At 33.2% G+C, this 27,607-nt stretch overlaps 4 protein-coding genes across 10 annotated transcripts; 1 reads left to right on the top strand and 3 right to left on the bottom strand.

The window, feature by feature from the left end:
* Positions 1-4,734: 4,734 nt before the first annotated feature.
* On the bottom strand, positions 4,735-11,185 carry LOC118050766 (uncharacterized). Its single transcript, XM_035061218.2, has 12 exons — positions 10,811-11,185; positions 8,936-9,082; positions 8,668-8,782; positions 8,467-8,558; positions 8,003-8,106; positions 7,679-7,716; positions 6,912-7,147; positions 6,369-6,462; positions 6,061-6,251; positions 5,428-5,647; positions 5,124-5,291; positions 4,735-5,029 (listed from the first exon to the last, which is right to left on the bottom strand). Exons 1-12 carry the CDS (start codon positions 11,033-11,035, stop codon positions 4,881-4,883), a joined length of 1,779 nt encoding a protein of 592 aa, XP_034917109.1. The 5' UTR covers positions 11,036-11,185; the 3' UTR covers positions 4,735-4,880.
* A 1,254-nt stretch (positions 11,186-12,439) lies between these two features.
* Positions 12,440-15,615, bottom strand: LOC118050764 (E3 ubiquitin-protein ligase makorin). The gene is made up of 5 exons (XM_035061215.2): positions 15,449-15,615; positions 14,832-14,928; positions 14,074-14,717; positions 13,682-13,751; positions 12,440-13,079 (listed from the first exon to the last, which is right to left on the bottom strand). The coding sequence occupies exons 1-5, from the start codon at positions 15,457-15,459 to the stop codon at positions 12,744-12,746; spliced, it is 1,158 nt and encodes a 385-aa protein (XP_034917106.1). The 5' UTR covers positions 15,460-15,615; the 3' UTR covers positions 12,440-12,743.
* Positions 15,616-15,778: 163 nt separating this feature from the next.
* LOC118050763 (putative pentatricopeptide repeat-containing protein At5g08490) lies at positions 15,779-24,775 on the top strand. Of its 7 annotated transcripts, none has more exons than XM_035061210.2 (7): positions 15,779-18,940; positions 19,349-19,446; positions 21,156-21,209; positions 22,599-22,761; positions 22,858-23,027; positions 23,691-23,831; positions 24,290-24,775. In XM_035061210.2, the coding sequence occupies exon 1, from the start codon at positions 16,112-16,114 to the stop codon at positions 18,722-18,724; it is 2,613 nt and encodes an 870-aa protein (XP_034917101.1). In that variant the 5' UTR covers positions 15,779-16,111; the 3' UTR covers positions 18,725-18,940; positions 19,349-19,446; positions 21,156-21,209; positions 22,599-22,761; positions 22,858-23,027; positions 23,691-23,831; positions 24,290-24,775. The 7 variants fall into 7 exon arrangements, with proteins under 7 accessions (XP_034917101.1, XP_034917104.1, XP_034917103.1 ...); XM_035061213.2 differs by having other exon boundaries at positions 22,858-23,212; XM_035061212.2 differs by having other exon boundaries at positions 22,858-23,255.
* Positions 22,523-23,196, bottom strand: LOC118050765 (VQ motif-containing protein 31). Its single transcript, XM_035061217.2, has one exon. The coding sequence runs from the start codon at positions 23,194-23,196 to the stop codon at positions 22,666-22,668; it is 531 nt and encodes a 176-aa protein (XP_034917108.1). The 3' UTR covers positions 22,523-22,665.
* Positions 24,776-27,607: the final 2,832 nt, after the last annotated feature.

Here is a 27,607-nt window from a genome sequence, read left to right as displayed (position 1 = left end):
AGTTGAATGTGAATGAAATTGAAAAAAAATATAATTACATAAATTATCTCAAATAAAATAAAAATAATTAAAATAATAGAGATCAAATCTAAAAAATAAAATAAAATAAAAATTAAAAAAATTAAAATAATAATAATTAACATTTCATAAATTATTTCAAATAAAATAAGTAACAATCAAAAGAATGAGGACCAAATTTGATACATAAAAAATTTTAATAAAGAAATAATAAGGGAAAAGCAAATAATAATTATAAAAATAAGAACCAAAGTTAATATAAAAATTAAATTTTAAAATATAAAATTGAAAAATAAATATTCAAAAACATATATATATATATATATATAGAAATCAAAAGTTTCAGGATTAAATTTGATATAAACGGCAAATAATATGATATTTCTAAATTTTTTCACAACTTCTGGAAAGGTGTTTTCCGTCCAAATTTTCTAGGAAAACACATTCCTAAAAACCAAGCCAAATTTTTCTTTGACTAGAAAGTATTTTTCGTTGAACAACTTTTCTAATGACAAACAAACACAAAAAAGTTTGGATTTCAATAACAAGTGGTTTCTCGAAAAGTGAATTCCAAGAAACAAACATAGCCTTAGTGGGGTTTGAAAGTTTGGCGGCGATTATTTTTTAAAGTATTATTTTATTAAAAATATATTAAAATAATATATTTTTTTTATTTTTAAAAAGTTAATTTTAATATTAATATATTAAAATAATGATTTGAAAACTTTTTAAAATGAAAAAAAGTAAGAATATTTAAATTCTTTAAAAATATTTTTAAAATATAAAAAAATAAAAATTTTTAAAATTATTTTTATTTTTTATTTTAAATTAATTTTTTTATGTTTTAAAATCGTTTTGATTTATTAATGTTAAAAATAATTTTTAAAAAAATAAAAAATATATATTTTATATATTTTTGAGTGAAAATACTTTGAAAAATAAAAGTCACTATACTCTTAAACATCTCCTTAATCTCAATTAATTTATAAATTAATTCAAATAAACTTTTTATTATTAAAAAAAACAGATTATATTAATAATGACAATTTCATTGATGAGATAATCAATAAAATAGAATATTATTTTCAATGTTAATATATATATACACGTGGCAGTATTGCTAAGTTTATTTTTTAAGATGTTAATATGTTGATTTTAAAAAGAATATTGGAAAGATACCTGATTATTTACATGTAAAATAAATTGAAAATTTATTTATTACTTAATAAAACAAAATATTAGCCGGTATTGATTATATCATTTTAAAAAAATTTGTTGACATAAAATATCTGAATAATTTTTGTAATCAATGTTAAAAAATTGGATTTCAATTCTCCATCCAAGTGACCGTGCTTGGGGAATCTTAATTGAACAATGATAACACTTTAATAAAATCAATATAAGATGATCATCAAACAACAATTTTATTTGTATAAAATTTATCAGTGTGTTACAGAAAAACTTATACTGGTTTGGCCAGGCTTGTTTACGGTTATTTTTTAAAATATTTTTTATTTAACAATGTATTAAAATAATATTTTTTTTATTTTTTTAAAAAATTTATTTTTAATATCAGCATGTTAAAATGATTTGAAAATACTAAAAAAAATATTAATTTGAAGTAAAAAAAATAAATTTTAATTTTTTTTAAAAAATGCTTTAAAATGCAAAAATCTTCACAAAAAAACTTAATGAAAAAATTGATCTAACACTGTATAATTATATTAAAAACTCGAGTTAATTTAATTAAAGATAATTAAAAAGTTTTTTTTAATTAGAAAATGATGTTCAAATTGAGTTAACTCTTCTTAATTTTTACTTTATTTTTTTTTAACGAATTTAATAATTATGATGTCATTGTAATTGTTTGGGAAAATAAACAACATGACGTAATAGAGCATAAAAACATCTAGCTAACTAGCTTGTAAAGGAAAAACAAATCAAATTAAAAGATAATAAGAACGTGGTTCATGCTCAAAAGCAAAACCGTTTCTAACTTTTTCTACAAAAGAAATTAGGTACGTGGTGGATGGATGATAATCTCTTATACATTAACTCAGATGCATCCTGAAAAGAGAAACAAGAATGTTTAAATTTGTAAAAATATATTTTATAAGTTAAATGTTTTTTTTTATAAAAATATATACACCGCTTTATTAATTACATATTAATGCTAAACACTTACAATCTATGTATTTCAATAAAATGTCTCGTTGTTTCTTTGACGAGGATTGTTTCTAAAATGTTTAGATCGATGACTTGAAATAGATAGTTCTTGATTTTTAAGTTTTTTAGAATCTAATCCTCCATCGTTTTTCTCTAAGCGACTATTAGCCACGAGTCATCAGCTTCTGGTATTATATTTCTTTTTTTTTAACAAGACTCTAAAATTCCTTCAAACGAAGGAAATTTTCCATTAACATTATCCAATGATTATAATGACCATCAAACTTGGAAATGACTCGTTGAACAAAACTTCCTTTGGCAACCATGTCTTACTCTTTCACTTTCTTGTTTGTCTCCTCTCTCTAATACTCACAATCAAGCCCGATTAGGAGCTTTGATATCAAATTGTTAGAACAAATTAATAGACTCTAAATCAAAGAGCTTTAAAGTTCTCTGAAGTTTATCTGTTGTAGATCGAATGAAAGTGAATTGACCTGTAAAGCCATTACAAATAATTGAATAGCAAAATAGCAGCCCATGTCTTTAACAACCCTAAGATGGTGGTAAACAACTAGGAAGCAGTTGAACACTAACTTGAAAAACAAAATGAGCTCCTAAACACTAGGAGTTATTGACAGATTCAAACTAGAGACCTAACACGTCATAAACTCTAGACATCTAACGTCTCTAACACCATGTACACTTTGATATTGCCCTATACGCTGCCATGCACGTGAAATATTGCTTCTTCTCTCGTAGATTTTGCAGGGGAGTTGCTTGGCCTGCCTCCTCTTCCGGCCCCCGCAGTCACTTTCTCAACAGCAGAAAGCGTTCTGAGGGAAGTAAATTGTGTTTCAGCAGCAGAAGGGATTCTTGATGAGTCATGCAAAAACCTCTGGTAATTAATATTTACCTAACTAATCTTATAAAGTCTTGCCTTCCTAAAATGGTACAAGGAGATAGGTATACCTTAAGCCAACATGTGCAAAATCTGGAGAGTGCCTTGAGCCAATCGAAGAGGATAATGTATGGCAAGCAATTGAAGCAGTTCTTGGCAAAGTCACCAGCCATGGTAGCGATGACTATATCAATAATTACCTCTCGCCTCTTATACACTCTACCAGTTATATACACTTGCAGGCTTACAGCCCCAAAAACTTGGCTCATCTTCTCACAAGCAACAACATTTCACAAATATTGGTATGATAATTTATTCATTTCTTGTTGAAGTCAAGCAAAAGAATGCTATTAGGGGTTGGGCCAGGGCTAGAATAATCCAACCAACACAATTTTTGTGTATGGCAATGCTTTTGGAGCATTCACTCAAATAATAAAAAATCCTGAATCTTATGGTAAGGACCTTCAATGTTTATGTAAGTATATTATACATCAAAGAACATTAACTTAATTTTTATTAGTTAAATGTATTTTAATAAAAATATATACACCGCGTTATTAATTACATATTAATGCTATACACTACAATCTATGTATTTCAACAAAATAAAATAAAATTGCAGGGTTTGGTGTTACTGATAGAGGGTGCTGTGGAGTGGGGAGGGATAGAAGTTTAATAACTTGCCTTCCAATGATAATACCATGGTGAGACGGAGATGAATACATCTTCTGCTGGTGAAGTGTTCGGAAAATGGAAAGGATTGATGGTTGTGAACCAAATCAGGCAAATGGCTGAGGACAACCAGCAACTCTTATACTTGAAGAACAAGGTTGTCGAAGAACAACTTGAAGAATTTTCTGGGATAGTGAATGAGAAGCTGCGGAAGACAGAGGAAGAAAACCGTATTGTGAGGCTGAGAACCCAAATGCATCATGAACAGAACAAGGAAGAGGTACTGCTATTAACTGGATATAATTTTGCCTATCATAGAAATGATTGTACACCTGAAAACTGATGTTGGCTACTTGATGCTGCTGCGTGCATGTTATGGACTTCTAATAAAACCTATACACTACAACATTGCTATGCATTTGGGTGAGAGGGATGCCTTGATTGAAGAACATGCTGAGAAGCTGACTGCAATGAAGCGCAGGAAGCTTGAAATAGAGAGCTTGTTGCTCGACGAGCCAGCCTTGTGAAGAAGTACACTCGAAACCAGTCAGATGGCACTAGCAATGCCTGAAGTTCCAAGGTGAGACTTGGAAGAAACGGCTATAGAAATAGAGCAGTGGTGTGAACTCTTAATCACAAAGCACCGAGAAACTTTTGAGGCATTTTCATGTTTCTCTCTTGTGAATACACAACTTGCAAAGAATAGACTGTTTTATCACCCAGGGATAGGAAATACGTGCCAAAAAAGAGAGGATGTGGGGTGCTTTTCATCAGTTACTGGAAGACTCTTTTTATGGGGTTTTTTTGCGGCAATGGATGGTTGCATATTTCGTTTTATGTGGTCAGCAGGCTATTTCTTCTTTCATGCATTAGCCAACCGTGCAGTAATTTACCTGTCTGAAGGTTCATTTGTTGCAGGTAACTCCAAATCTACGAACACAGAGCAATATGTGGGAACCGGCAGAACATAACCCAGGAAGGGGTCTCAAAATCACTTTTGCAATCAAATACGAACAAAATCTCTGGATAAACATTATATGATAATTAATGAAATGAAAACAAAGGTTCAAAACATCCTATCTGAACTTTAGCTATGTGCTATAGTTTCGAAGGATTTGACAACAGTTCAGTTAGTTTTCTTCTCTTCCTCATTTGCAGCAGTTACTTCACCAGCCGATGCCTGATCATCTTCACCACCAAAACCAAATTCATTAACACGTGATTTGTCCACCGGATAAACCCACCTCTGGTATATGTATATCAGAAATATAAGATCTGCAACGTAAACAAAACTAATATTGTCAGCAGTGCACAATTGGACCATCTTACATATGACTGTCATGACCATGGAATGTTGACTATATCTCACCATCACGGAAGACAGAAAGCCGATGCAATGTTGGCATTTTGATGACAAATGCAAAGAGATCGTCAATGATGGTGTTAAGGAACTTGTATGTCATCTGCCTCCATGGAAGATGTGCCACAGACTGCAGCTTGTAATTTATAAACAACTGAGGGCACATCATGATGAAACCTGTAATAACAAATTAATTATAGAAAAAAACATAATTCAAATTTCTGCTCCATATAACAAAAACTCTCAATTTGTTGAGAAGGTTTTAAGAAAAAATACAGAATAAGTGAAGGGATGGAAGGAAACGGTGGCTTACCAAACATGTAAACACAGCTTGTGAGTGAAGAGAGAATCCATGAATACCAGCTCTTGTGGCGCTCATACATTAGTGAGTAAACAGAAGAGCATGCAACAAGGAGGAACAGCACATAGGACAAATACTTCATTGCAAGGTCATCATATTCCTTTGTCTTATTCCCTGCATATGACTCGCGATCTCGGAACCTTAACATAGGTATTCTTCCACTTCTATCGATCTGGAGACAAGAGAACAATTCATGAAAATAATATTAGCAAACATTTATACAACTAGCTGAAGGAATGGATGCAATATCAGCAAATGTAAAACATGCAGAATTCAAAAATCAGAAGACGAGTAAAGAGAATTTGCTCATAGTGTGCTACAGGGACATGCGAGCAGATAAAGATAGAAGCAAAAACGTATGCACTAATGTTAATGCTGTGAATGAAGGATATAGATGTCATAACGAGAGATGTAACAAATGCAACATTAATAAGCCACAGTGTAAAAATATATTTACGTGTGAAAACCTACTATTTTTTTTGTCTACAAAAAAATAGCAACGACATTAAATCTTTGCCAGCTGTGTGGAGTTACATCCACACAGAAGGACTAACAAATCTCAGTAAATATGAGCAGGAATGATACCTCTATGTGCATGGCTTTCCCTATCTTCCAAAACTCAATGCAGCAGCCAACTCCAGAACTTGCGAGAATCATCCATGAAGTGTCATTGTCAAGCAGATAAAGAAAGACAATGAGCTGAGAAATAAAGCTCACAACAACAGACTTTGCAGACAGCCCTTCCATAGACTTATTTTTGTTCCAAAATTGGATATCTGCAGAGAAAAAAAAAAGGAGAAGTTAAGCTCCATATACATCCTACAAAAAGCATCAGCAGAGACAACAAATCCTAAAGTTAAATAGGAATCTTATTGTAGTAGGACATAATTCACCATTCTTGAACGCCAAGAAGTCAAACACTGAATGAAGCATTGAAACAACCATGGTAATCACCAGGAGGTAAGGATTTCCTTCCAAGAACACCCTCTGAAAAGATTATCAACTAATCAGTACATGGAAAACAAGAAAACACAGATAATTCCTAACTTTCATTTGGCTTTAAAGAGTAGCAAGGAAACAATCAGCAGAAGAAGTTAGCTTCTGAACCTAGGGTATAGCTTCAGGGAGCAATTAATTATGCTTTTATCCATCTAAGAAAAGATTATAAAGTAATTTATGTATTATCATGGCTCAGGTATCCAAGTCCACTAGTTAGAAACCAACTTGAACTAAACAATGGAGTTATTTCACAATTCAGCAACTCCAAGTTAATGTCTCTAATCTAAGACAATTTGAAGTGAAAATGAAAGTGAGAGTATATGTAACTAAGTGGACTTTGAATTAAAAGGTTTAAGTTATGTATCACATTCACAACTAAATCTAGACTCTCCAGCCACCCAATTTCATACTATGATTTGAATATAGATAAGTGGTACCTTCAGTTCATCAGCCTCGCCTTCAAGCATGCTTCCATAACTACGATGAACCTGGAATGACTGATCAATCTGCATGAATAGCTGCCATTTTGTCATGCTTATTGGACCCACCTCCAAATTAAGTGTCAATTCTGTCACTGTCTCATTAAGTGCGATCAATTTATCTCGCAGCAGCCAGAATTCATTGAAGAATATGGTGGGGAAGTAATTCCCTGAAGTAGGCTCAACATTCAAGTCTGCAAATCTGAAGTCAAGAACTCAAAGCCAAAATGACAACTTGATAATTTCTATTTTGACACATACTGTAGCAAGCTTCAGAGCCACATAAGAAGCACATCACTAAATTTTTTGCAAGCCTACCTCTTTGGTATTCTTATACATCTATGTCATCTACAGTAAAGTGCCAGTGCACTAGATAGTGTGTAATTGTATAACGACTCATTTATGTTTGCATGTAAACATAGAGATATAATTAATTGTATCGCAGTCAAATTAAACACTTGCCACAATGACAGCAATGTGGCTGTCCATTGACATTAGAAAATTGTCGCTTTTATTCCTCCTGTTGGTAAATTTCTCTACAGCTCCTAGTGGGAAAAGTTTCTAGGTGTAGAATTGACAATGGAGGGGGCTCAACTTTGCCAGGTTAGGTGTTTGAACCATTTCAGAATGGTACCCAACAAACTTCTTTCAAAATCTCTAGGAAATGGAAAAAGAAATCATATAAATAAATTTATACTTGAAGAAATACAAGAATGTAAGGATACAAGGAGCAATATTTGGCGGTACAGCATTATGGGGGTATCTGCACAGGAAAAAAAGGGACAAAAAATTAGCATAATTACCAGCAAAGCAGAGCATAACCATCATTAGAAAAAGAAATGCATGTATTAGCATATACAGGCTTTTATATTCTCAATGATAAAAGGATTATAACTAAAATGAAAAAAAGTAAAAGAAAATCCCCATCTGCATTTTAGTCCTCCAAACCATATCAGATGAGATGATCAGTAAGTTCCTATTTTCAACTTATTTGTTTTTGCTGATAGAAGCAAAATCTTATAGAACCTTGACAATGAGAGGAAACATACTTTGTGAAATCATCAACCAGATTAATTGTAACATTAGGTTTCCAATATGAAATCCATTCTACAGGGCCATCATCTTTAGAATCAGCTTGACTATCATCAACCACCTGAAGCAATTAACATAAATTTGTATTAAGACTGTAAATGCAGGACAATACAATGAGAAAAAGTGTCACAAAGAAGAAAGGCAAATGATGGAAACAGCAAGTTTCTGAATGCTAAGATACCAAAATTCTGAGAACCATTCAGGATTGAAGTCTGAACGGAAAACAATGGTGCCCCCCAAATCTAGGACAAGACTTGGTTTTTCAAAGGATTCAGCAGGTAAGATTGCTAAAACAGTTATCATATTCATGCATATCAAATAACATTAACAATAAGAAATATTGAAATTCTTTTGATAGAACTCATCAATGAAAAATTCATCTTCAAGTAACTTTACAAATGACAAATAGCCAAGAAGAGACCTGAGAAACCACTTCACCCTCGGAGTCTTTGGAATCACCCAACAGGCTCTTCCTTTTATCTGTTTTTGACTTGGGCAAATATGCAACAACAGCTGGAATTGTTGAAAAGGAAGAGATACTAACATCAGGATTTGTATCAACCAAGATGTCATCAAATAATGAAAAGAAAGATAAATCTGATGTGCATGGACAAAATCTTACGGTGTGTCCTTCCAAAAGCAGCAAGAGGCTGGTACTCAGGATCACTTGGGTCTGGTGGATATCCAGAACGTGCAAAGAAAGCATGTGCATAAAGAGTGCCATTGTGCTTCAATGCCTGGGAGAGAAAAATGCCTTCATGTTTATTGGTAGTTTATAGGGGAAAAGGAATATAACTGACTTAATACTGTCTTTCAGAATATAATCGTAATGAATTTTGCTTGAAAATAGGACATAAGAAGTTGGATTGTGTGCTTGCAGCCTGTGGTACCTCAGATGGATAGTATTTCAAAGAAAGAGACCTTGTGCTCTCTGGTCCCCAAATGGCATAAGGTATATTTGTTTCATGCCAAATAAGCGCACCTTCATTATTGAAGTCATTAAACCTTTCCTGCTCAGAGAGATAGAACCACATATCCTGAAAGCAGATGAAGTTCAATTAGAATAAAACTGCTAACAAAAAAGATCACAAGCAAAAGGAAATTGTCAGCATCATTAAAATATATATGACAAGGAAAAAGGCAATTCAAAAGAGTTATTAAATCCAATATTTTTAAACATGTGAATCTTTATTATATTTTATCTTGTGATGCTTCATTCTAAATCATTAGCTACATATATCCATGTCTTTTCTGATGTCTGTAAGAAGATGAAAAGTTAGAAGCCTTCTTGGGTTGATTTTACCAAAATTACAACATTCAGATGAATTTCTTACATATTTTAAATGTGAATAATTTGCTGCTTTCCAGCAACATACCATAGCCAATTACACGTTATCCTTGTATAAGAAGTACTAGACTGCTGATTCACTACACAATTTTTATTATCTTTGTAATCAGTATCATGCTTAAAGCGTTGGAAGGAAACTCGGCTAGCAAACACTCCTATCTCCCACTTCACCGCTTATAGCAGGGACTAATGACCAGGTGTTAACATAGAATCCAAAATTTAAAAGAATACAAGGAAAACAAGCATAAGGTTCCCAAGTTGAAAATCCAGGCCCCAATTAAAACGTTCCAAAAGAAAACCAAATGTGGTTAACTGAACCAGGCTAAAGAACCAGTCTTTCATTATATTGAAAAACAGCATGCTGAAAAACTAGAACTTAGATATTCAAGACCTTTTGTCATACATCACTGAAAATAGAGGACTGCCTCGACGGGAAAAGATTGACCTCCTGTTTTGTGTCAGGAACAGTCATACGGCTCTAGCGCTACACTTTCTGACTCCTAAGATCCTGAAGTAGCATTTTAATCTAGCTACCTCTTCAACGCTACTTGACATAACCTAATCTCCTTTGATCCGAGATTCAATTCTTCAAATTGGAAGTAGGTCAGCAGGGCAGGTGGTCCAAGAAGCCTTCTAACTGCTTGATAGCTTCTTGCTCTCTAGTAGAATTGTCTATAGAGTAAGTACGTCCCTCCCTTTTATGCCACTATATAGGCATAAACACTTGAGTTCAATTGAGTGTGGTGTGGCCGCTTCTGCTTGCCATTGAAAAGTATAACTCCTCACCTTTTAAATGGACTCACTCGGAGGCTTTTCTCATTCTACTGGCCGGGGCCCTCTCTTTTTCATTCCTACCTAATTCTAGGTATGCCTATGCCCCTTATTCAGCAGTATCTATTCACCAAATCAACTCATCATATATGACTACATGATAGAATTTTGCAAATAAAACTGTGAGAACCCGAGCACACAGGACTGCACGCTAGCAGTAGTCACTACCACTTCGAACCATTACGAGGCACCGGCTTGCAAATGCTTCTAAATCCTACTTCATAGCTTACACTGTCAGTGATGACCATGTAAAGGTAAATTCCACGTCACAAGGTCATGATGCATAAAATTCCAAAACTGTGACCTTACTCACGAATTCTCAAACAGAATCAGTCTTCTCATAATACACATGCTTAAAAATATAAATAGCATGTTCAAAACAACTTCCTCAGGTGGTGATCTCTAAAGTTTGATCTGTCTTTACAAATTTAACAACAACCCAATAACACCAGTAGCAAAAAACACCAATCCATGATCAACCCAGCAACAAAGATCAAAACTTTTTCAAAAAAAGAGAAAAATCAGAGTAAAAAAAGAAAAGTCAGATCGCAAAACAGCAATAATAAAAAAAACCCTTAAAACATACCAAAGAATCTCCTTTTTGGAAGAGATTGGAGATGAGGATGGAGGGGTCCGTGGGGGCTTTTTTGGGAGAGATGAATTTAGATATGAAGTACCAAAAAACAGCCATCCTTATTATCCCTGTTATTGTTTGCCCCATCCCTCCTTGCTGCTGTCGTTGCTGTCCCTGTCCCTGTTGCCCTCCTCCAGCAGCAACAGCACCTCCTCCTGGTACTGCAGGTGGCGCCATCTTATCCTTCCTCTCTTACAGCAATGGATGCAGATTCGTTCGTTACTCTCGCTTCAGAGAATGAGAGAGAAGAGAGGTGATGGATTCGAAGTTGGGAACAGTTAATGGATATATTTTTATTTTTATATTGTAGAGGATGACTAGGAGAAGGAGTTGTGTTGTGCTAGAGATATTTTAAGAATCTCTTTTTAATCAAGTGGGTCTCTTGTCGCTAGTTGTTACTTAGATCATGGTGCTTTTTTTAAAAAAATTAATAATCTAGTCCCTCTAGTTCAACAAACTCTATATTTCAATCCTTATGTCTTCACATTAAATTATAGTTTTGTCCTTCCATTGGTTCGTGGTGAACCGTCACCTTTTTTTTGTGTTTTTCTAAAAGTGTTTTTTAATTAAAAATATATTTAAATGATATTCTTTATAATTTTATTATTTTTTATTTCAACACATAAAAATCACTACCTAAAAATTATAAATTTAATATTTTTCATATAAAACTACTTTAAAAAACAGTGAAAAATAAAGCTGTTTTCAAAACCCTAATATATAATAGGTTCAATTAAAGATAATGTCAAAGAGCTTTAATCTCTTTCACATTATAATTCCTTATTATATTGTTAAGAGAAGGATAAACCAATATATTGATAGGAAAAAAAAATCGAGTAAAGAAAAGAAGAAATCATACGATATGAACAAGATCTAAATTGATCAATGAAGATGAAAAAGGCTAATGTTCGATAATTTCTTTTTAACAAGGAATCGATCCATTAATAATAAGTAAAGAATTAGCTTAAGATTGATCATGAGGGCTAATTTATTAGGGTTTTAGCTCATAGGGACTAAGCTATAATTTCTGTTGTCACGTCTACAAGTATAACCTAAAAGGAGAAGAGAGTGTATTTTTGTTCCAGAAAAACAAATGGCCTGTCTGAGGGTTATATTCAAGAATCAAAGTAGGAGTAAGATTAAATTAAGAAAATTAAAAAAATAATAATAAAAAAGCCAAACCATAAAAATAACCTAATTAAACTAATTAAAATTTTAAAAAAATCAAACCAAAATTAAATTGAAAAAAAAAAAACTAAACTAAAAAAACTAAGTCAAACTAATTTGAACTGATTTTTATCCTAAAAAATTAAACTACACCAAAACCAGTAAAAACCAATTAATTTAAACTGATTTTAATTTTATTTTTTAATATAAATTAAACCAAACTAAAAATAATCACATTTAAATTTAAAACACAGCCTGTTTTCCTTTCACTCAACATGTCAGAATCTCCTCATCCTGGTTTCTTGTACATAAGCTTTTTTTTTTTAAAAATGTTCTTGTGGAATGATGATCAAAATGCGAAAAATAAACACACTTTTCATGAAAATTGAACCTCCTAAAATTATAATACCAGTGTTGATAAGAACAAAAATAAAAACCGATGACATTGCAAATTCCTACTATCTTTATCCAATATGTTGCCGTGACATATAAATAGAGGCAATCAAAATCCTGGCAGCCGTACTACTACAATGCAATCAGAACATACAGTTCTTGACACAACCCCTGCAACACAACCTTATATAGTTAACAGACCACGAACTTCATCTTCTAAAAGATGCTTTGCTTATGAGGAGAAGGATACTAAATCCCAGAAAGCAAAATGACTTGTGATGTCATTTTCAAACTGTTTGCAACGAAGGATAAAAAGCTATATAAATTAATAGAAATCATCCTCATCACTAGAGATGTCACTTGCTCCTCCACAATCCATCCCTGCAAGTAATAAAGCCATGTCAAAAGGAGAAAGCCGTTCTTCATCGAAATAATCCTCATAATCAAAGATGTCCAGTTGATATTCTTCATGAAAGGGATCGCAGTAATTATCATAATCAAGATAATCATCATCAAACATGTCTAGTAAATCTTCCATTGTTGGCCCAAAATAATCAAATGATGAATCCACATGCCCTGCATTGGATCTGCGACGAGGTGGTGGCCTCCTTGGAGGGGGCTTGTGATGTTTCCATGTATATGAGCCCGGCATGACAGTGTGCTAGAACACAACACAACAAGATATTCATTAGGAGGAGTAATAAGCTAATGATAAATGAACATAAAGGAAGCACTCTTCCAATGATAAAGAATGATTTATCTCCTGGTTCTTAAATCTGTTTTTTTCTTTTTTTACCATTTGTGGAAAAAGAGCCACAACATTCAACTATGCCTCCAAAAAACAATCCTAAAAATACATGCATGTGAGAAAATTTACAGACAGAAAAAGAGACATTCAAGTCCCAGAGAGAGAGATTCAATACACCCAAATTTAAAAAGTTACAGCTTCAAAAGAGGGCAGCCAGCGAAGGCATGAGGCTAGCACATTGGCAATGGGGGTGTGAAGAGTAGAGAAGTTATTGTCTAACAACACATGTTCAGACGATCAGACAAAAAAAGGTCCAGGTAAGTGCAGTTAAGAATAAAACATAGCTTTATAGCTTTGGTAGCCTTCAATTATCACTAAATGTCTGTGGGTAAATTGAGCGCCTGTGAAAAACATTTTGAGATAAAAAATAGAATCTTCACATGATACTCCAACAGTGCGACAGACAAAGAAGCAATATATAATTGAAATTGCATATTCAAATTGACTAATCTTACCTTGTAAAAACAATTGATGCCAAATGGGCAGTTCCCATTCCCGAAGTTGAAGTGCTTGCAATCTATTTGCCTGCAAAAACAGAAAATAAAAAATGAATATAATTGCAGGTTTGCAGTTATTTCACAACAGAAATCTACAGCACAAATTAAGGAATATCAAGTTCTCTTAGGTCCATATTCAGTATCTAGCTTGCTTGTCGATGCTTAAACCGATAATTTTATATCTCCTTCTTCTACTACATCAAGAAGTAGAACAGGGATATCTTAACAAGTGTCCAACTACAATAGGCATGTGTTTGAAATTATTTCTGAATCTATCCAAGATTAGATTGATGATCAAACAAATCAGGTTGCAAGAAAAGCAGAGATATACAGAGTTTCAAAAAGATCACCTGAGCCTGGCCTTGTACGTATCAATAATTTCTTGCTTTTCTTCTTTAGAGGAATACCAAATAAGACTTGGGATGACAAAGTGTGATGTTTTACGACATATTGGGCAGGCTCTCAATGCCATCCCAGAGGCTGGGGAACCATTACGCCAATTTCTGATACAAGATATGCAGAATGGATGATTACATTCAGGTAGGACTGCAAACTTTCGTTCAGCTGCTGTGGGCTTTGAAAGTACACGATCCAAGCATACACTGCACTCAATTTCTTCACTTCGTTTCACTGCCACAAGAAACTTTTGGTTCTTCTCACATGACTTCAAATGCTCCTCTCTCTCATCTGCCTGGAAGGGATGCAAGGAATGTTTTCCACAAGTAGGGCACAAATCACCATGAACAAAAGAACATTTATCTCCATGGGGGCAATCACCAGCAACATCAAATGAACAGAGAGGACGATCTTCTTTTTTGCCATCCCTACTTGATCCAACACTTGCAGGAACAGAACTTAAGATTACAGATTGATGAGGACTCGATGAAGATGATGCCCCGGCAACACCACCAGAAGCTACCCAGGAAGTTTTGACATGTTCATATTTGCATCGACTTCCATAAGTGCAATTTCCTTTTTGATAAAAAGTACAAACCTGCATCGATAAATAAGTAATATAAAACCAACAAACAATAAGAGAACTAATCAAATCCTGACTCAACCAAAACAAATCATCATAAAAAAACTAATAAACACAAAATATCATTACATTTCTTGACAGAGGTTGAGGCTCTTTCCTTTCGTGCACAAACTTACAATGATCCCCTCGCCAGCATGCTCCTTGAGCAAAATACTTGCAAGGTTTCCTAAATACATCAAAAAGAAACCCGCACAAGAATCAAAGGGAGTTGAAAAATCACCGTAAACACTTTGATTTCTTATTCATATCAATTAACTAATGCATACATCAAAGTGAACAACAACAACAACAACAACATATTCCGCAACGAAAAAATAAATTCTCCTTCATCTCTTACAGTATTAATTATCAAATTAATGTCCCTTTGATTACATCATAATCACAATAAACAAAGTTTCCCATTCACATCAATTCAACTAATCCAAACATAAAAAACGATAAGTAAATTCTCCTCAATCACCAAGTCAGAGACCATTTGATTGTCCCATCCATTCACATCAATTTCATTAGCCAAACATCAATTTCTTTTTTTAAAAAAAAATAGCCCACAATCAAAGTTTCAATCTTTAATCTATTAAAATGTTAATCGTCATATAAAACCCAAAAAAAAAAAAATACTCGAACCATTTGAAATTTGAATTAAATTAAAAAAAAAAAAAAAAAACTGTAGAGATTAAAGATCGAACCTTTGAGACATAGAAACCTTCAGAACTTTGTCTTCTGTGTTCTTGAAGAAGGAGGGAGATACAGGGACCGAAACCCTATTTAAATTTATTTATTTTTCTCTGATTGATTTGATTATAATTGACCTGCCAATTAATTGATAATAATAATCCACTGAGAGGGAAAGAGGGAAAGTGGGTGGGGTTGCTCTTGTTCGAGGTAATTTCGGGCCTTTCGGTTTATACTTGGAATTCCCAAACTACCCTTCATTGGAGAACGTATGCGGGAGGACAGGAAAGCCATTTCCTTGATGTAATAAACTAAAAATTGCATTGGGCAATACCTGAGAAAGTGAAGTGACCAATATAATGGTGGTCCTTACCATTGAAAGTTTCAAAATTCTTCAAAGGAGGATCGGACCCAATTTCAGTTGACCAATGAAGTAGGTGCCTTCTTTGAAAAAATGGAACATGAATCTTCAAGGAATTGGTGGGTTTGAGCTCAATTGGATCTTGCTCTTATGCTTTTATAGGGTTGATCTTTTGCATGCAAACTATTTGTTGAAATTTCCATGTGAAGAAAAAAGGTCTCATTTTTTTTTTTCATTTATAGCTGAAAACAACAACAAAAAGTTGTTTTTTTAACTCGGGTTGTCGAGAAAAACTAGAGTGGTGCTGTTTAGTAAGATGGTTGAGCCATATGTAAAAGCATGGAATACCATGATAAGTGACTGTAATGGAGATTTTAGACAAGATTATCAGGCTGTTGCATCGATTCTCAAGTCTTGCGCTGGACTTTCAGCTATAAAATGGGGGAGAGCTCTTCATGGGAGTATTGTTAGAATAGGTCATTTTTCTTGCCATGCTGTGTCTAAGGCCCTGCTTAATATGTATGCCAAATGTAGAGCTCTAGATGAAAGCAAGAAACTTTTTGGTGAAATTGGTAGTTGTAATGATCGTGATCCTATTTTTTGGAACATTCTCTTATCTGGGTATGCTGGGTCCAGAGTTTATGATGCTGAGACTTTGAGGTTATTCAGGGAAATGCATGGTGCTAATTATCCGAAGCCTAGTTCTGTTACTGCTGCTATTGTTCTTCCTGTTTGTGCTCGCTTGGGGGATGTGTATATGGGTAGGAGTGTGAATTGCTATGCTATTAAATCTGGATTGGATACACATACACTTGCTGGGAATGCATTGGTGTCGATGTATGCAAAATGTGGACTAGTATGCCAAGATGCTTATGCTGCTTTTGATAATATTGATGAAAAAGATGTTGTTTCATGGAATGCGATTATTTCAGGGTTTGCAGAGAATAATTTGATGGAGGATGCATTTAGATTGTTTAGTTCGATGCTAAAAGGTCAAATAAAGCCAAATTATACTACCTTAGCTAATATTCTGCCTGTTTGTGCATCTTTTGACGAGTATATTGCTTACTGGTTTGGGAAAGAGATTCACGGTTATGTGCTCCGGCATAACGAGTTTTTAGCGGATGTTTTTGTCTGGAATGCTTTGGTAAGTTTCTATTTAAGAGTTGGACGGGTAGAAGAAGCAGAATTGCTGTTTCGAAGAATGGAATTGAGAGATTTGGTTTCATGGAATGCTATTATTGCAGGATATGCATCAAATGGTGAATGGTCAAAAGCTTTGGAATTGTTTCATGAATTACTTACTCTAGACATGATTGAGCCAGATTCTGTCACCCTTCTCTGCATTATTCCTGCCTGTGCACAGTCTAGAAACTTGCACGTTGGTAAAATGATTCATGGCTATGTCCTTCGGCATCCTTTATTATGTGAGGATACATCTGTCAGGAATGCTCTAGTTACTTTTTATGCCAAGTGTGATGACATAGAAGGAGCATACGAGACATTTTTTATGATTTCTCGGAGGGACCTGATATCATGGAATTCTATGCTTGATGCCCTTGTTGAGAGTGGGTATAATACCTGGTTTCTGGAATTATTACGGTGGATGCTTAGTGAAGGAACTACACCTGATTCTGTTACAATCTTAAGTGTTGTTCACTTTTGTGTTAATGTTTTGAAAGAAGACAAGGTTAAAGAGGCCCATAGCTACTCAATTAGGCATGGTCTTTTAGCATCAAAATTTGATGTTGAACCTACCATTGGAAATGCAATACTTGATGCATATGCTAAATGTGGTAACATTGAGTACGCATCTAAAGTTTTCCAGAGTTTATCAGAGAACAGGAATTTGGTCACTTTCAAAGCAATGATCTCAGGTTACATCAATTGCGGGTTACTTGATGAAGCGTATATAACTTTTAACAGGATGCCTTCCTCAGATCTCTCCGTTTGGAATCTAATGGTTAGATTATATGCTGAAAATGATTGTTCTAGTCAAGCTCTTGGTCTTTTCCATGAGCTACAAGCTCACGGAATAAAACCTGATGCAGTGACTATCATGAGCCTCCTTCCAGCATGTGCTGAAATGGCTTCTGTGCAATTGATAAAGCAGTGCCACGGATATGCGATCAGGTCTTGTTTTGGTGATCTCCACTTGGATGGAGCTCTGCAAGATGTATATGCAAAATGCGGCAGCATAGGCTATGCTTTTAAACTTTTTCAATTAATTCCAAATAAGGATCTGATTATATTCACTGCCATGATTAGAGGATATGCCATGCATGGAATGGGAAAGGAAGCTCTTGGGACTTTCTTTCATATGATTGAATTGGGTATAAAGCCAGATCATGTTATCATCACCACTGTTTTATCTGCATGCAGTCATGCTGGCCTTGTAGATGAAGGATTAAATATCTTTTATTCTATAGAGAAGGTCTATGGAATGAAGCTAACCATGGAACAATATTCTTGTGTGGTGGATCTTCTTGCTCGGGGAGGTAGAATTGATGATGCATTTTCTATGGTGACTGGAATGCCCATTCAAGCTAATGCAAATATATGGGGGACGCTGTTAGGTGCCTGCAGGACCCATCATGAAGTGGAATTGGGTCGTTTTGTTGCGGACCGTTTATTTAAAATTGAAGCAGAGAATATTGGTAACTATGTAGTTTTGTCAAACCTGTATGCAGCAGATGCTAGATGGGATGGAGTCATGGAAATAAGGAAACTGATGAGGACAAGAGATCTTAAAAAGCCAGCAGGATGCAGTTGGATTGAAGTGGAGAGGAGAAAAAATGTCTTTGTGGCTGGAGATACTTCTCATCCTCATAGAATTGATATTTACAGAATATTAAGTACCTTAAATGACCAAATCAAAGAGCCATTTCAATTAAATCAACTGTTAAACTTACAGCTTTCTGAATGTTAGATGTGAAAGCAAGTGGAGTTGCCTTCCAAAAGATGTTACTATAATCAGATATAAATTTTCTAAGGCATAGTTCTGCTGCATTGATGTGTAGACACAATCTCTCTACTTCATGTTGATTCAGTTGTTAAACATGATCCACTTCAAGTTAATCGATTGGATGCAATGTTTCCGAACTTCTGTGTCAGGATCATGGAATGAGTTTCTGCTACAGTTTTGGTATGTTTCCAACTTCAAATTAATGTTTTTATCTTATTGCTTCTATAGAAACTTCAAAATACGGGATAAAATCTATTGCATCTAAATGACAAATTGTAAAAGTGTGGATTTCATTAGACCCCTTGTTTGGCCTTAATCTGTACAAACTCATCAAAATGAGTCACTCCACAGTCCTTTGGAAGGCCTCAATGTGTCAAACAATTCCTTCTGCTTGCTTCATCTGTTTTGGTGGCATACCTTAGTGAGTTGTGGGCATTGAGATTAGATATTTTCATAATTATAAGAGACTGAGGTTTTCATAGCTGTATTTACACTTGTTCATTTATCTCTAACATGTCACCATTTTGTTTAATATTTGTTTGCCACCTGGTTTATGATCAACTTAAGAGGATTTTTTTTTTTTGGCAGATTTCTGTTCAACACAGTTTCTATATAGTTGAGCATCAAGGTTCAATGCCTTTCTAACTCACATCCATCTGCCCTCAAGTATCCATATTCCTGGAGAGGCAAGTCCCAACCATAGAACTTTTGACATCATAAAATTCTACATAACCTCTAGTAGATAGCATCTGAAAGTTATTCGTTAACAACTTAATTGGACAATTTCTTTTAGTGACCTGGTATTGTTTCATATGTTATTTTGAAAGACTAGTATGACTGTCTCCCAACTGCTGGGAAACTCCAACAGATAAAACGGATGCGCCTTAAACTTTGTAACTTGTTCTTATTTAAGTTCTTGAATTGAAGTGATTATTGCCGTGCTTAATGGAACTTTACCTCACATGAATATAATTGAATAGTAAAGATAAGCAAACATGTCAGATATGACTAGAGAAAGTACTATGCAAGATATATTGTTTATAAACTCCTGGTTTTTAGCTTTCTAAACAATAGTTTTGTGTTCGTATGCAAAGAATTCCTAATAATGCACCTGTGAAAACCCGATAAATTATAATCCGAACAAAATAAATAAAACACTGGATAGATTAAATAAAAGGATTTCAGGTATTGTGAAGAGATACAATAGAATAAAAGAGAAGGTGTTATGGTGTAAATTAAGTAAAAAAGAGAATTGTGGGACAAAAATAGAAAGAAGAAGTAATGAGAGCCAATGTGTAAATACAAGAAAAATTAGACTATAAATGCCTCATTTTTCTCTCTTGGCCGACGGTTTAAAACAAAGAGAGGGAGAGGTTTTGTGTGATTTTTCTACTTGAATTCTTGTTGATTTCATCAATAAAAGTGTATAATTGGAGTGATTAACTTAGTTAAACAAATTTAGAGGGGTGATTTTAGTGTTATGAGTATTTTGGAAGAAGAAATTCAAGCTAGGGTTTGAAGAGGGAGGACAAGACAACTTGATTTTTTTTTTTTTGCATTCTTTCCTTGAATCCTTATCAAAGTAAAGTAAAGAACATGCTCCAAGTGATTAATTTCTCAAATTTTATGTTTTGATGAAGGAATTGAATTATTGTGATTATGTGAAATTATGGGTTTATGATATTAATTATGAGAATAATGGAAATTATGATTGAACCATATTAGAAAGCATGGATTATGATTGGGTAAGTGTTTAATTTTAAATAGAAGAAACAAAATCCCTTTCCCCTTTTTATTAGAGGTTTCAGCCAAAGAGAAAGATTTGAAAGATCTAAGGTTTTAATGCAATTGTTTGGAAATTATGGGAAAATATAGGTTTATAAATGTTAATAGATGAAATAAGTAAGGATTTTTCAAAGAGAGAAGAAAAATCCTCACTTTCTTCTTTTAAATGAATTTCGGCTATGAAAAAGAAAATTGGGACAATTGAGTTTTAATAAAATTGTTTAGAAATCTTATCAAATTGTAGATAATTGATGTTGATAAGTTAATTGAATAATGATGTTTGTAAGAATGGAGAAAAAATCTCACCTTCTTTCCTTATTGAAGTTCGGCAATAACACATAACAAAAAAAGAGAGAGAAAAGAGAAAAAAGTTTTGATTTGGACTTCATTAATTTAGGAGGGTGGTTTTAGACAAATCGAGTAAATCGTCGGAGAATTCGGGGACTTGTATCAATAAAAAAACTAAAAAGGTGATTTTATCCCTTTTGATTTAAAAGTTTAATTAAACTTATGTAAGGGTGTTGGATTTAATCAAAAAATATGTAATTAGTATTATAATTTTACCAGTTCAAATGAATGAGCAATGAAATGGTAAATTGTGTTGGTACAGATGAGGCCGTAGGATCTAATCTACAAGGGACCTCGTCGCGCACACAAGCACCAGGTAGGTGTTCAACACTTTAAAGTAACTTAATAGCTTATTTGAAATTATTGTATAAGGAATTTTCTTAGATAGTAATTTTAGTATAAAGCTATGAAATAAAGAGGTAGTTTAATACCCTATTGAATAGGCGAATTTGAAAAATTATTTTTTGGTTAATGGAAATAATGCCCAGATAAATGGGTACATGAAGATAATGATTTTCTAGTTAAGGGAAATAGTATCCTGACGAATGGGTAAGTTAAGAGAATTTAACTCCCTGGTTGATGAGATAAATACTCGGTATAATGGATAATTGTTGGATTTAATTGATTTAAATTAAAGTTAAATATATGGATTTGTTAGAGATATTCTTGTTATTTTCATAAATTTATTTCTATTCGGAAATCATATTAAGAATTGATGAAATTATTGAATAACTAAAGATAAGATATTTCATTTAATGATGTTGGAATTACATTAATGCACATAAATAAGTAGTCCTTAAGTATTTGTTTATCGTAATGTATAATTTTAATCATGCTTAATATGATTATGTTTTTAGGTACCCTCAAATTGAAAAGTAGATGTATGGATGGATAATTTTGTTAAGTAATTGATGTTATTGGAAGAACCAATATTTTGTTGTAATACACTTTTGTGTTTAAGAATTATAATATATAACTTAATTACTTATATATGATGTAATGCATGCTATGGATTAATTGACTTTAAATAATTGTTTTATAGAATATGGAAATGAGAATTTGATATTATGGTTGAGTTTTAAAGGTTCAGATGATGGGATGATTATTTTGATTGATGTTTACAGGTTGAGAATATTGAGTCAATAGCTTGGTATAAAAAAAAAATATAAAAAAACTTTGTTGAAATTTCGGTTATATATATATATATATATTCAACTATTACACTACAATTTTTTAGTTATAGTCTAGATTTCAGTGTGTCAATCCTTTCGTTTAGAAATATTTACCTGTAAACACACTTTTCAAAGAGTTCAGATTTCTTCTGTCATTTTTGTTAGATGGTTGCAATCCTTCAGCAATTAGACCACAGATGACATTCAACAAAAAGGTCAGGAAAATGAGAGTAAAATGGACACTGATTGTATAGCAAAAAATAACCTATGGGCAGACTACAGCGATATCCTGAAAAGTTAACCATGCATGCTTCAAGAAGATATGATGAAGGCTTCCAATGGCACCTAATCCCCTATACTTTTTCTCATTCATTATATTAAAAATGGAAACCTTAGTCGTCATTTCTGCACTCGCATGAGTCACCGCGCATGCTTATTTGTGATGAAAAATGATCTCTTGAGAATTATAAGAACAATACCATTACAGTACTTGGTGCTTTTTCAAAAACAATAACATCTGTTTATGGTAACAGTTAACACAACGTCCTTTACTTTGCATGGAAAAAAGTTATTCCAGTGGGAGGATATGCACTGTCAAAATTAGTGTTTGTCACTTGCTTGGGGGGATGTTAAAGGAAACAAGGCGAGCAACTCTGGTTCAGTGTAACCAGGTTTAGACCGTGGTGATGGATGCAGGTAAAATCGCCTCTCTTTAATGGCTTTCTCTTCTTCCTCGTTATTTAAGTCAGATTTTGCTGACTCTCCTCTGCTCCCCTGCTCTTGGATTGACAGTTTTGATAAAATGGTGGAAGGGGAGAACATGAACGAAGGGGTTCCTGCAGGACTTGGAAGAAGACTGTGATTACCCGATGTTGTTGGCGATGTACTAGGTTTGAAGATAAGAGGGGGCTTCACTATCTCTAGCTTGGGCCTTAGGTTCTGCCTTCTTTCATGGAGTTTAGGTGTTGATCTCTTTATGCCTGCAATCTTTGTTGCTGTTCCTTCTGCTGCATCACCCTCTGATGAGCCTGTTAACCGCTGAACAACATCACGAAAGGCCTTTGTGTCTGTTTGCACAAATGTAGTAATAGGTTTACCACCGACTGTGCTCTGGCTTGGCAGCTTCTCCATTGATGCTTATCTCAATGTACAAGTTTGCTCCCAACTCATTTAGGCTACGACCTGAAAAGGTTCAAATTTGTGAGCTGGAAGCCTCTCATTTATGGAACAAACATGCATACGGTTAGGCAGAATTCATGCATCTAAAGAATGACATCTATTACATCAAAGCGTGTACATAAATATATATTAGTGAAAGTGCCCATGAAATGTTTGGCAGCACCTTGGCTTGCCTAACTCCTTCCATTTTAGAGCAGTCAAAAGTATAAACTTTAACTAAAAGACGAAGGTAGGCTTTCATTGCAGTGAGATAGGAATTATATATACCATGCTTGAGTTACAATCCATAGACATGGAGCCATATTTTGGACGTGGCAATCACATTTGCCAATAACAAGTAGCAATGCCTTTTGCATGGTGTGTTTGAGTGTCTTGAGACACATTGTTATGGGTTCTGGCTTGGCTTTAGGCTTACCTATTTTCTTTTGACTCTTGAATGGTTACAGGCAAGTGTTAATCTCTCTCCCTTCCCAATTTCTATTGCTTCCTATCAGTCTCAGAACCATGATTTTGACCAGCATAATTCAAATTGAGTTCCTGTTTTATCCGGCCCAGGACCTAATGCAGAAGATGGGTCAGATTCTAAGGTAATTTGCTCCTTTATCTATAAAATTCTATTGAATTTAATGTAAGGAATTCACCCTTATAAGTGTTTTTTTTTTTTTTAAAGAAGATATATTGTTAACTGGGGTTTGCAGTGATGTTTCCCTCAACAGATTATGTAAATTTCCTTAAGGTTTTTCATATTCTGACCAGGAATAGGAGCATATAGGAAGAACAAAACTCATCTGTCGTAATCTGGCTGGCATAGTCTTGTTTTTCCTGCATGGTGCCTAATATTGTTCTAATATCTATTTTCTGATGAAGCTTGACTCTCCTGCGCAAAATTATCAAATATAATAGCTAAGAAAAAGAGAGCGTGTTTGCTCTGCCAAAACATGAACTGTTAGTTTATACGGTATTTAGATTGTCTATCAATGCAGCCATGAGATGCCATATCAAGAAATACTCAAATTCCAGTAACATGAATTTGGCATTTGAGCAGGTAAAAAGAAACCATACCTCATAGAACAGGCCTCTGATTCTTCAGTGACGCAAAGGCGGTGAAAATCCAGCTACTTTCAGCAAGCAACCTTGGAGGAACAGGATTGAGGAATGGAAGAAGAGGCTGTATGTATAAAGTGATGGAAGGGAAGGAGAGAAGCTGAAGGAGATTAAATACAAATGTACAAACAAAAAAAGAAGCCAAGGCTGTTTGTTTGACTCACACTCGACAATCCAGTTAGGACAAACAAAGGGTAGCCTCAAAATACTTGCTAGGAATGGATTTGTTCTTCACAGCTTCCTAAAAAAACTCACTGTTTTTTAGAGAAATGGTAATGGCATTGACTGATAACTTGGAAACATTGACTTTTCGTTTCCTTTTTATAGTTAGGCGTTACGTGGATAGTTGACTACACCTTTTGTTGGATAATTTTTCCTATTCTTGCAAGATTATCAAGACTTGAGTTCTAGAGGTTTGATGGATTAATTTGTTGAAACATCATTCACTAATTACTATTGGGATTAGATGGATAAATCATCATGATCTGTCCTAACATCTATTTTTGAAAATAATGTCGCGATAAACATGAAATGATAGGTTGGACCTCCAATTTTTATGGAACAGTCAACAAAAAAGCCTCCCACCATTCCCCCCACTAACATTTTGAAATTACGTGACAGCTTTTTTTTTTTTTTTTTTAAAGTGTATTTTAATTAAAAAAATATTAATTTAATATTTTTTTAGTGTTTTTTTTTATATAATTTTGATATTTTAATGTTAACAATAAAAAAATTATTTTTATATATTTTTAAATAAAAAATACTTTTAAAAATCATAATCTTATATCACAATAGAAAACACACATGCATTTATTAACATGGCTTTCATTTTTAATCTTGTTTTTCAAGTCTTTAAATTTCTTCGAATCTTGAATTTTAAGTGTTCAAGTTTTTTTCAAACACAAAGTATTCAAATATTTAAATTTAGGACTTTTCTAAACACACAAATGATGTTTCAAATATCCAATATGTTCAAGAATAAGATTTTTTATTGTTAAAATAATGGACAATCACACGTTTATTTTGATATTCTCTTCTCCATGGTTGGTGATAGAAGACCTGATACCTGTAAAACAATCTATTTTGATAGGATTTAGGAATTCATTTGATGATAAAATTAATAACTTTTAATAAGGAAATGCAATAAATGAAAAAATAAACTTTTAATTCTAAAAAAATTCCTAATTATGTATCATAAATGCTCTGAAAATAAAAGCATGAATATTTTAAATAATAGAAAAGGTATGAGTCATTTACTTTAGTGGTTCAGGTGGTATATATAGCCTTTAAACTTTGTCACGTTGCTTAAATAAAAGGGTTGAAAATGTCATCTTCTCATGATTGCATTAATGAAATATAAATATTCCTTACACAATATTAATGAAAGATATATATCTCTTATACAATATTAAAATTGATGAAAATATGGTAAGTCGTTAGGAGACTTTTATACATCTAAGGATTTAAAACGAAGATCATTATTTATTTTTAATATTTTATGTTAAAAGACACAAGAATAAATAAATAAATCTTTATGACCCAACATGAGACTTAAAAAAGACTATCAACTCTATATGTATTTGGACTTGAAATGATTTCAGACCTAATGATGTTGGTTATTGAACCTTGCTATACCATGCATTTGGGCTCAACGCATAGTTGAGCCCAAGAATATTGGATGCTAGACCCACATGCACTTGAGTATAGTTATGTAGTTGAATCTAAAGATGTTTGGCATGACACCTTACTAGACCCACATGTATTTGGGCTCAGCATGTAACTAAACTTACTGATATTAGGTCTTGCACCTTACCAACCCATATCACTTGAACTCAGCATGTAGTTGAACTTAAGAACGTTGAGCCTGTAAATAAGCTAGATCCACATCATCTTGTGTTGTTACCATGCATTCACACACACATATAAATATAAATTACATTGATAATCACTCACACTCACAAAAACAAGTAAATTGAGCAACCTTTTTATTTGTTAAATGAATTTAGATATTGAGTGGTTGTTTCAGCCACTCCTCGATTTTGTTAAATGAATGCTATGCCACTTTGATGTTAAAATTTCATGAATTCATTTGTTTTAAACACAAAGACCGATAAAAGTAATTATCAAAGTAATCTATAATAACATGATAAAATGAGTAATAAACTAATTTTTTATTAGTATTAACAAGCATTATTTATTTTAGTTTATATATATAAACATGTGTGTGCATTATTCTCTCTTCTTATTATTCCTACCCCCTGTGTGTGTGTGTGGGGGGGGGGTTAATTATGAAACCATAAGATAATAACATTACTTAAAAATTAGAAAAATGTTTTATACATATATACACAAACATTGTATTTTCTCCCATGCTCAAGACTTTTTTTTTAAAAAAAAATTATAGGTCTTATACATAAACTTAGCTTGCTTTTGAATTTGATATCTTAGTTTTAAATATTTCTACTGCTTAACATATATCAGTTTTTTAGATTTAGATTCTCTCATATTGTTTTAAATATGATCTATCACAAGCTTTTCCAAATAAATGAATGGTTAAGTTTTTTAAAAAAATAATATTTTTTTGATAGAAAACCCAGAAAATAAAAAAGAAATTAAAATAAAGCATTAATAAAAAAATGCTCAATCTCACTTTTCTAGCATATTTTTGTAAATTTCAACAAGGTTTTAAAATATTTATTATCGATGCAATTTATGCTCTCCCTCCACATGACATAATGCATCAAACTAGAATATACACACATAGACTTTATACTCTCTCTGGATTTTAAAAGTCTCTTTAAGGTGGGTTTTTTTTTTTTTTTTTATCTTTGTTGGATGTAGCATTTTTTTTTTTTTTTTTCCAATACTTTTCTTCCCTTTTTGGCATCAAAATAACCACTCAACACACCTGGATAATTAATCAATGTCGACATTAGCTACACTAATATCATTAATATCTACACACCTGGATGACTAATCAAGTAATTTTAATCAACTATCAAGTCCAATCTCATCTTTACTTTTCTTTTCTTTCTTTATCTTTCTTCAGATGTATCAAACATTTAAACAAAAGACAAACACAATTAACTTATCGAACTTAAAAGTAAATAGGTTAGGTGTCATAACCATAGTCTCGTCAACACAATGTACTAAGTATCATTTTCCTAACCTTAATCTCGTCAACATAGTCGACTATATATCAATTAACTTATCAGTCTCTAATTTTGCAATTGATTAAATAATTTATTACCTTTAGGAT

The sequence above is a fragment of the Populus alba genome, chromosome 4, assembly GCF_005239225.2.
Source record: "Populus alba chromosome 4, ASM523922v2, whole genome shotgun sequence".
Taxonomy (NCBI): Eukaryota; Viridiplantae; Streptophyta; class Magnoliopsida; order Malpighiales; family Salicaceae; genus Populus; species Populus alba.
The sequence above is the reverse complement of the archived record's forward strand: the minus strand, read 5'-3'. Positions and strand labels throughout refer to the sequence as shown.

Excerpts from the sequence above, each read along its gene's own strand:
- LOC118050766 (XM_035061218.2), bottom strand. The coding sequence starts at position 11,035 with ATGGCGCCACCTGCAGTACCAGGAGGAGGTGCTGTTGCTGCTGGAGGA. Across the intron at positions 8,559-8,667 it reads TGCTTTTGGAAGGACACACC|CTGTTGTTGCATATTTGCCC; the intron begins GTAAGATTTTGT and ends CAACAATTCCAG. Across the intron at positions 5,030-5,123 it reads GCTTTCTGTCTTCCGTGATG|ATCTTATATTTCTGATATAC; the intron begins GTGAGATATAGT and ends TTTACGTTGCAG.
- LOC118050763 (XM_073408603.1), top strand. The coding sequence starts at position 16,112 with ATGGTTGAGCCATATGTAAAAGCATGGAATACCATGATAAGTGACTGT.
- LOC118050764 (XM_035061215.2), bottom strand. Across the intron at positions 14,718-14,831 it reads CTCAACCTCTGTCAAGAAAT|GTTTGTACTTTTTATCAAAA; the intron begins GTAATGATATTT and ends TTATCGATGCAG. Across the intron at positions 13,752-14,073 it reads ACGTACAAGGCCAGGCTCAG|GCAAATAGATTGCAAGCACT; the intron begins GTGATCTTTTTG and ends CTGTTTTTGCAG.
- LOC118050765 (XM_035061217.2), bottom strand. The coding sequence starts at position 23,196 with ATGGAGAAGCTGCCAAGCCAGAGCACAGTCGGTGGTAAACCTATTACT.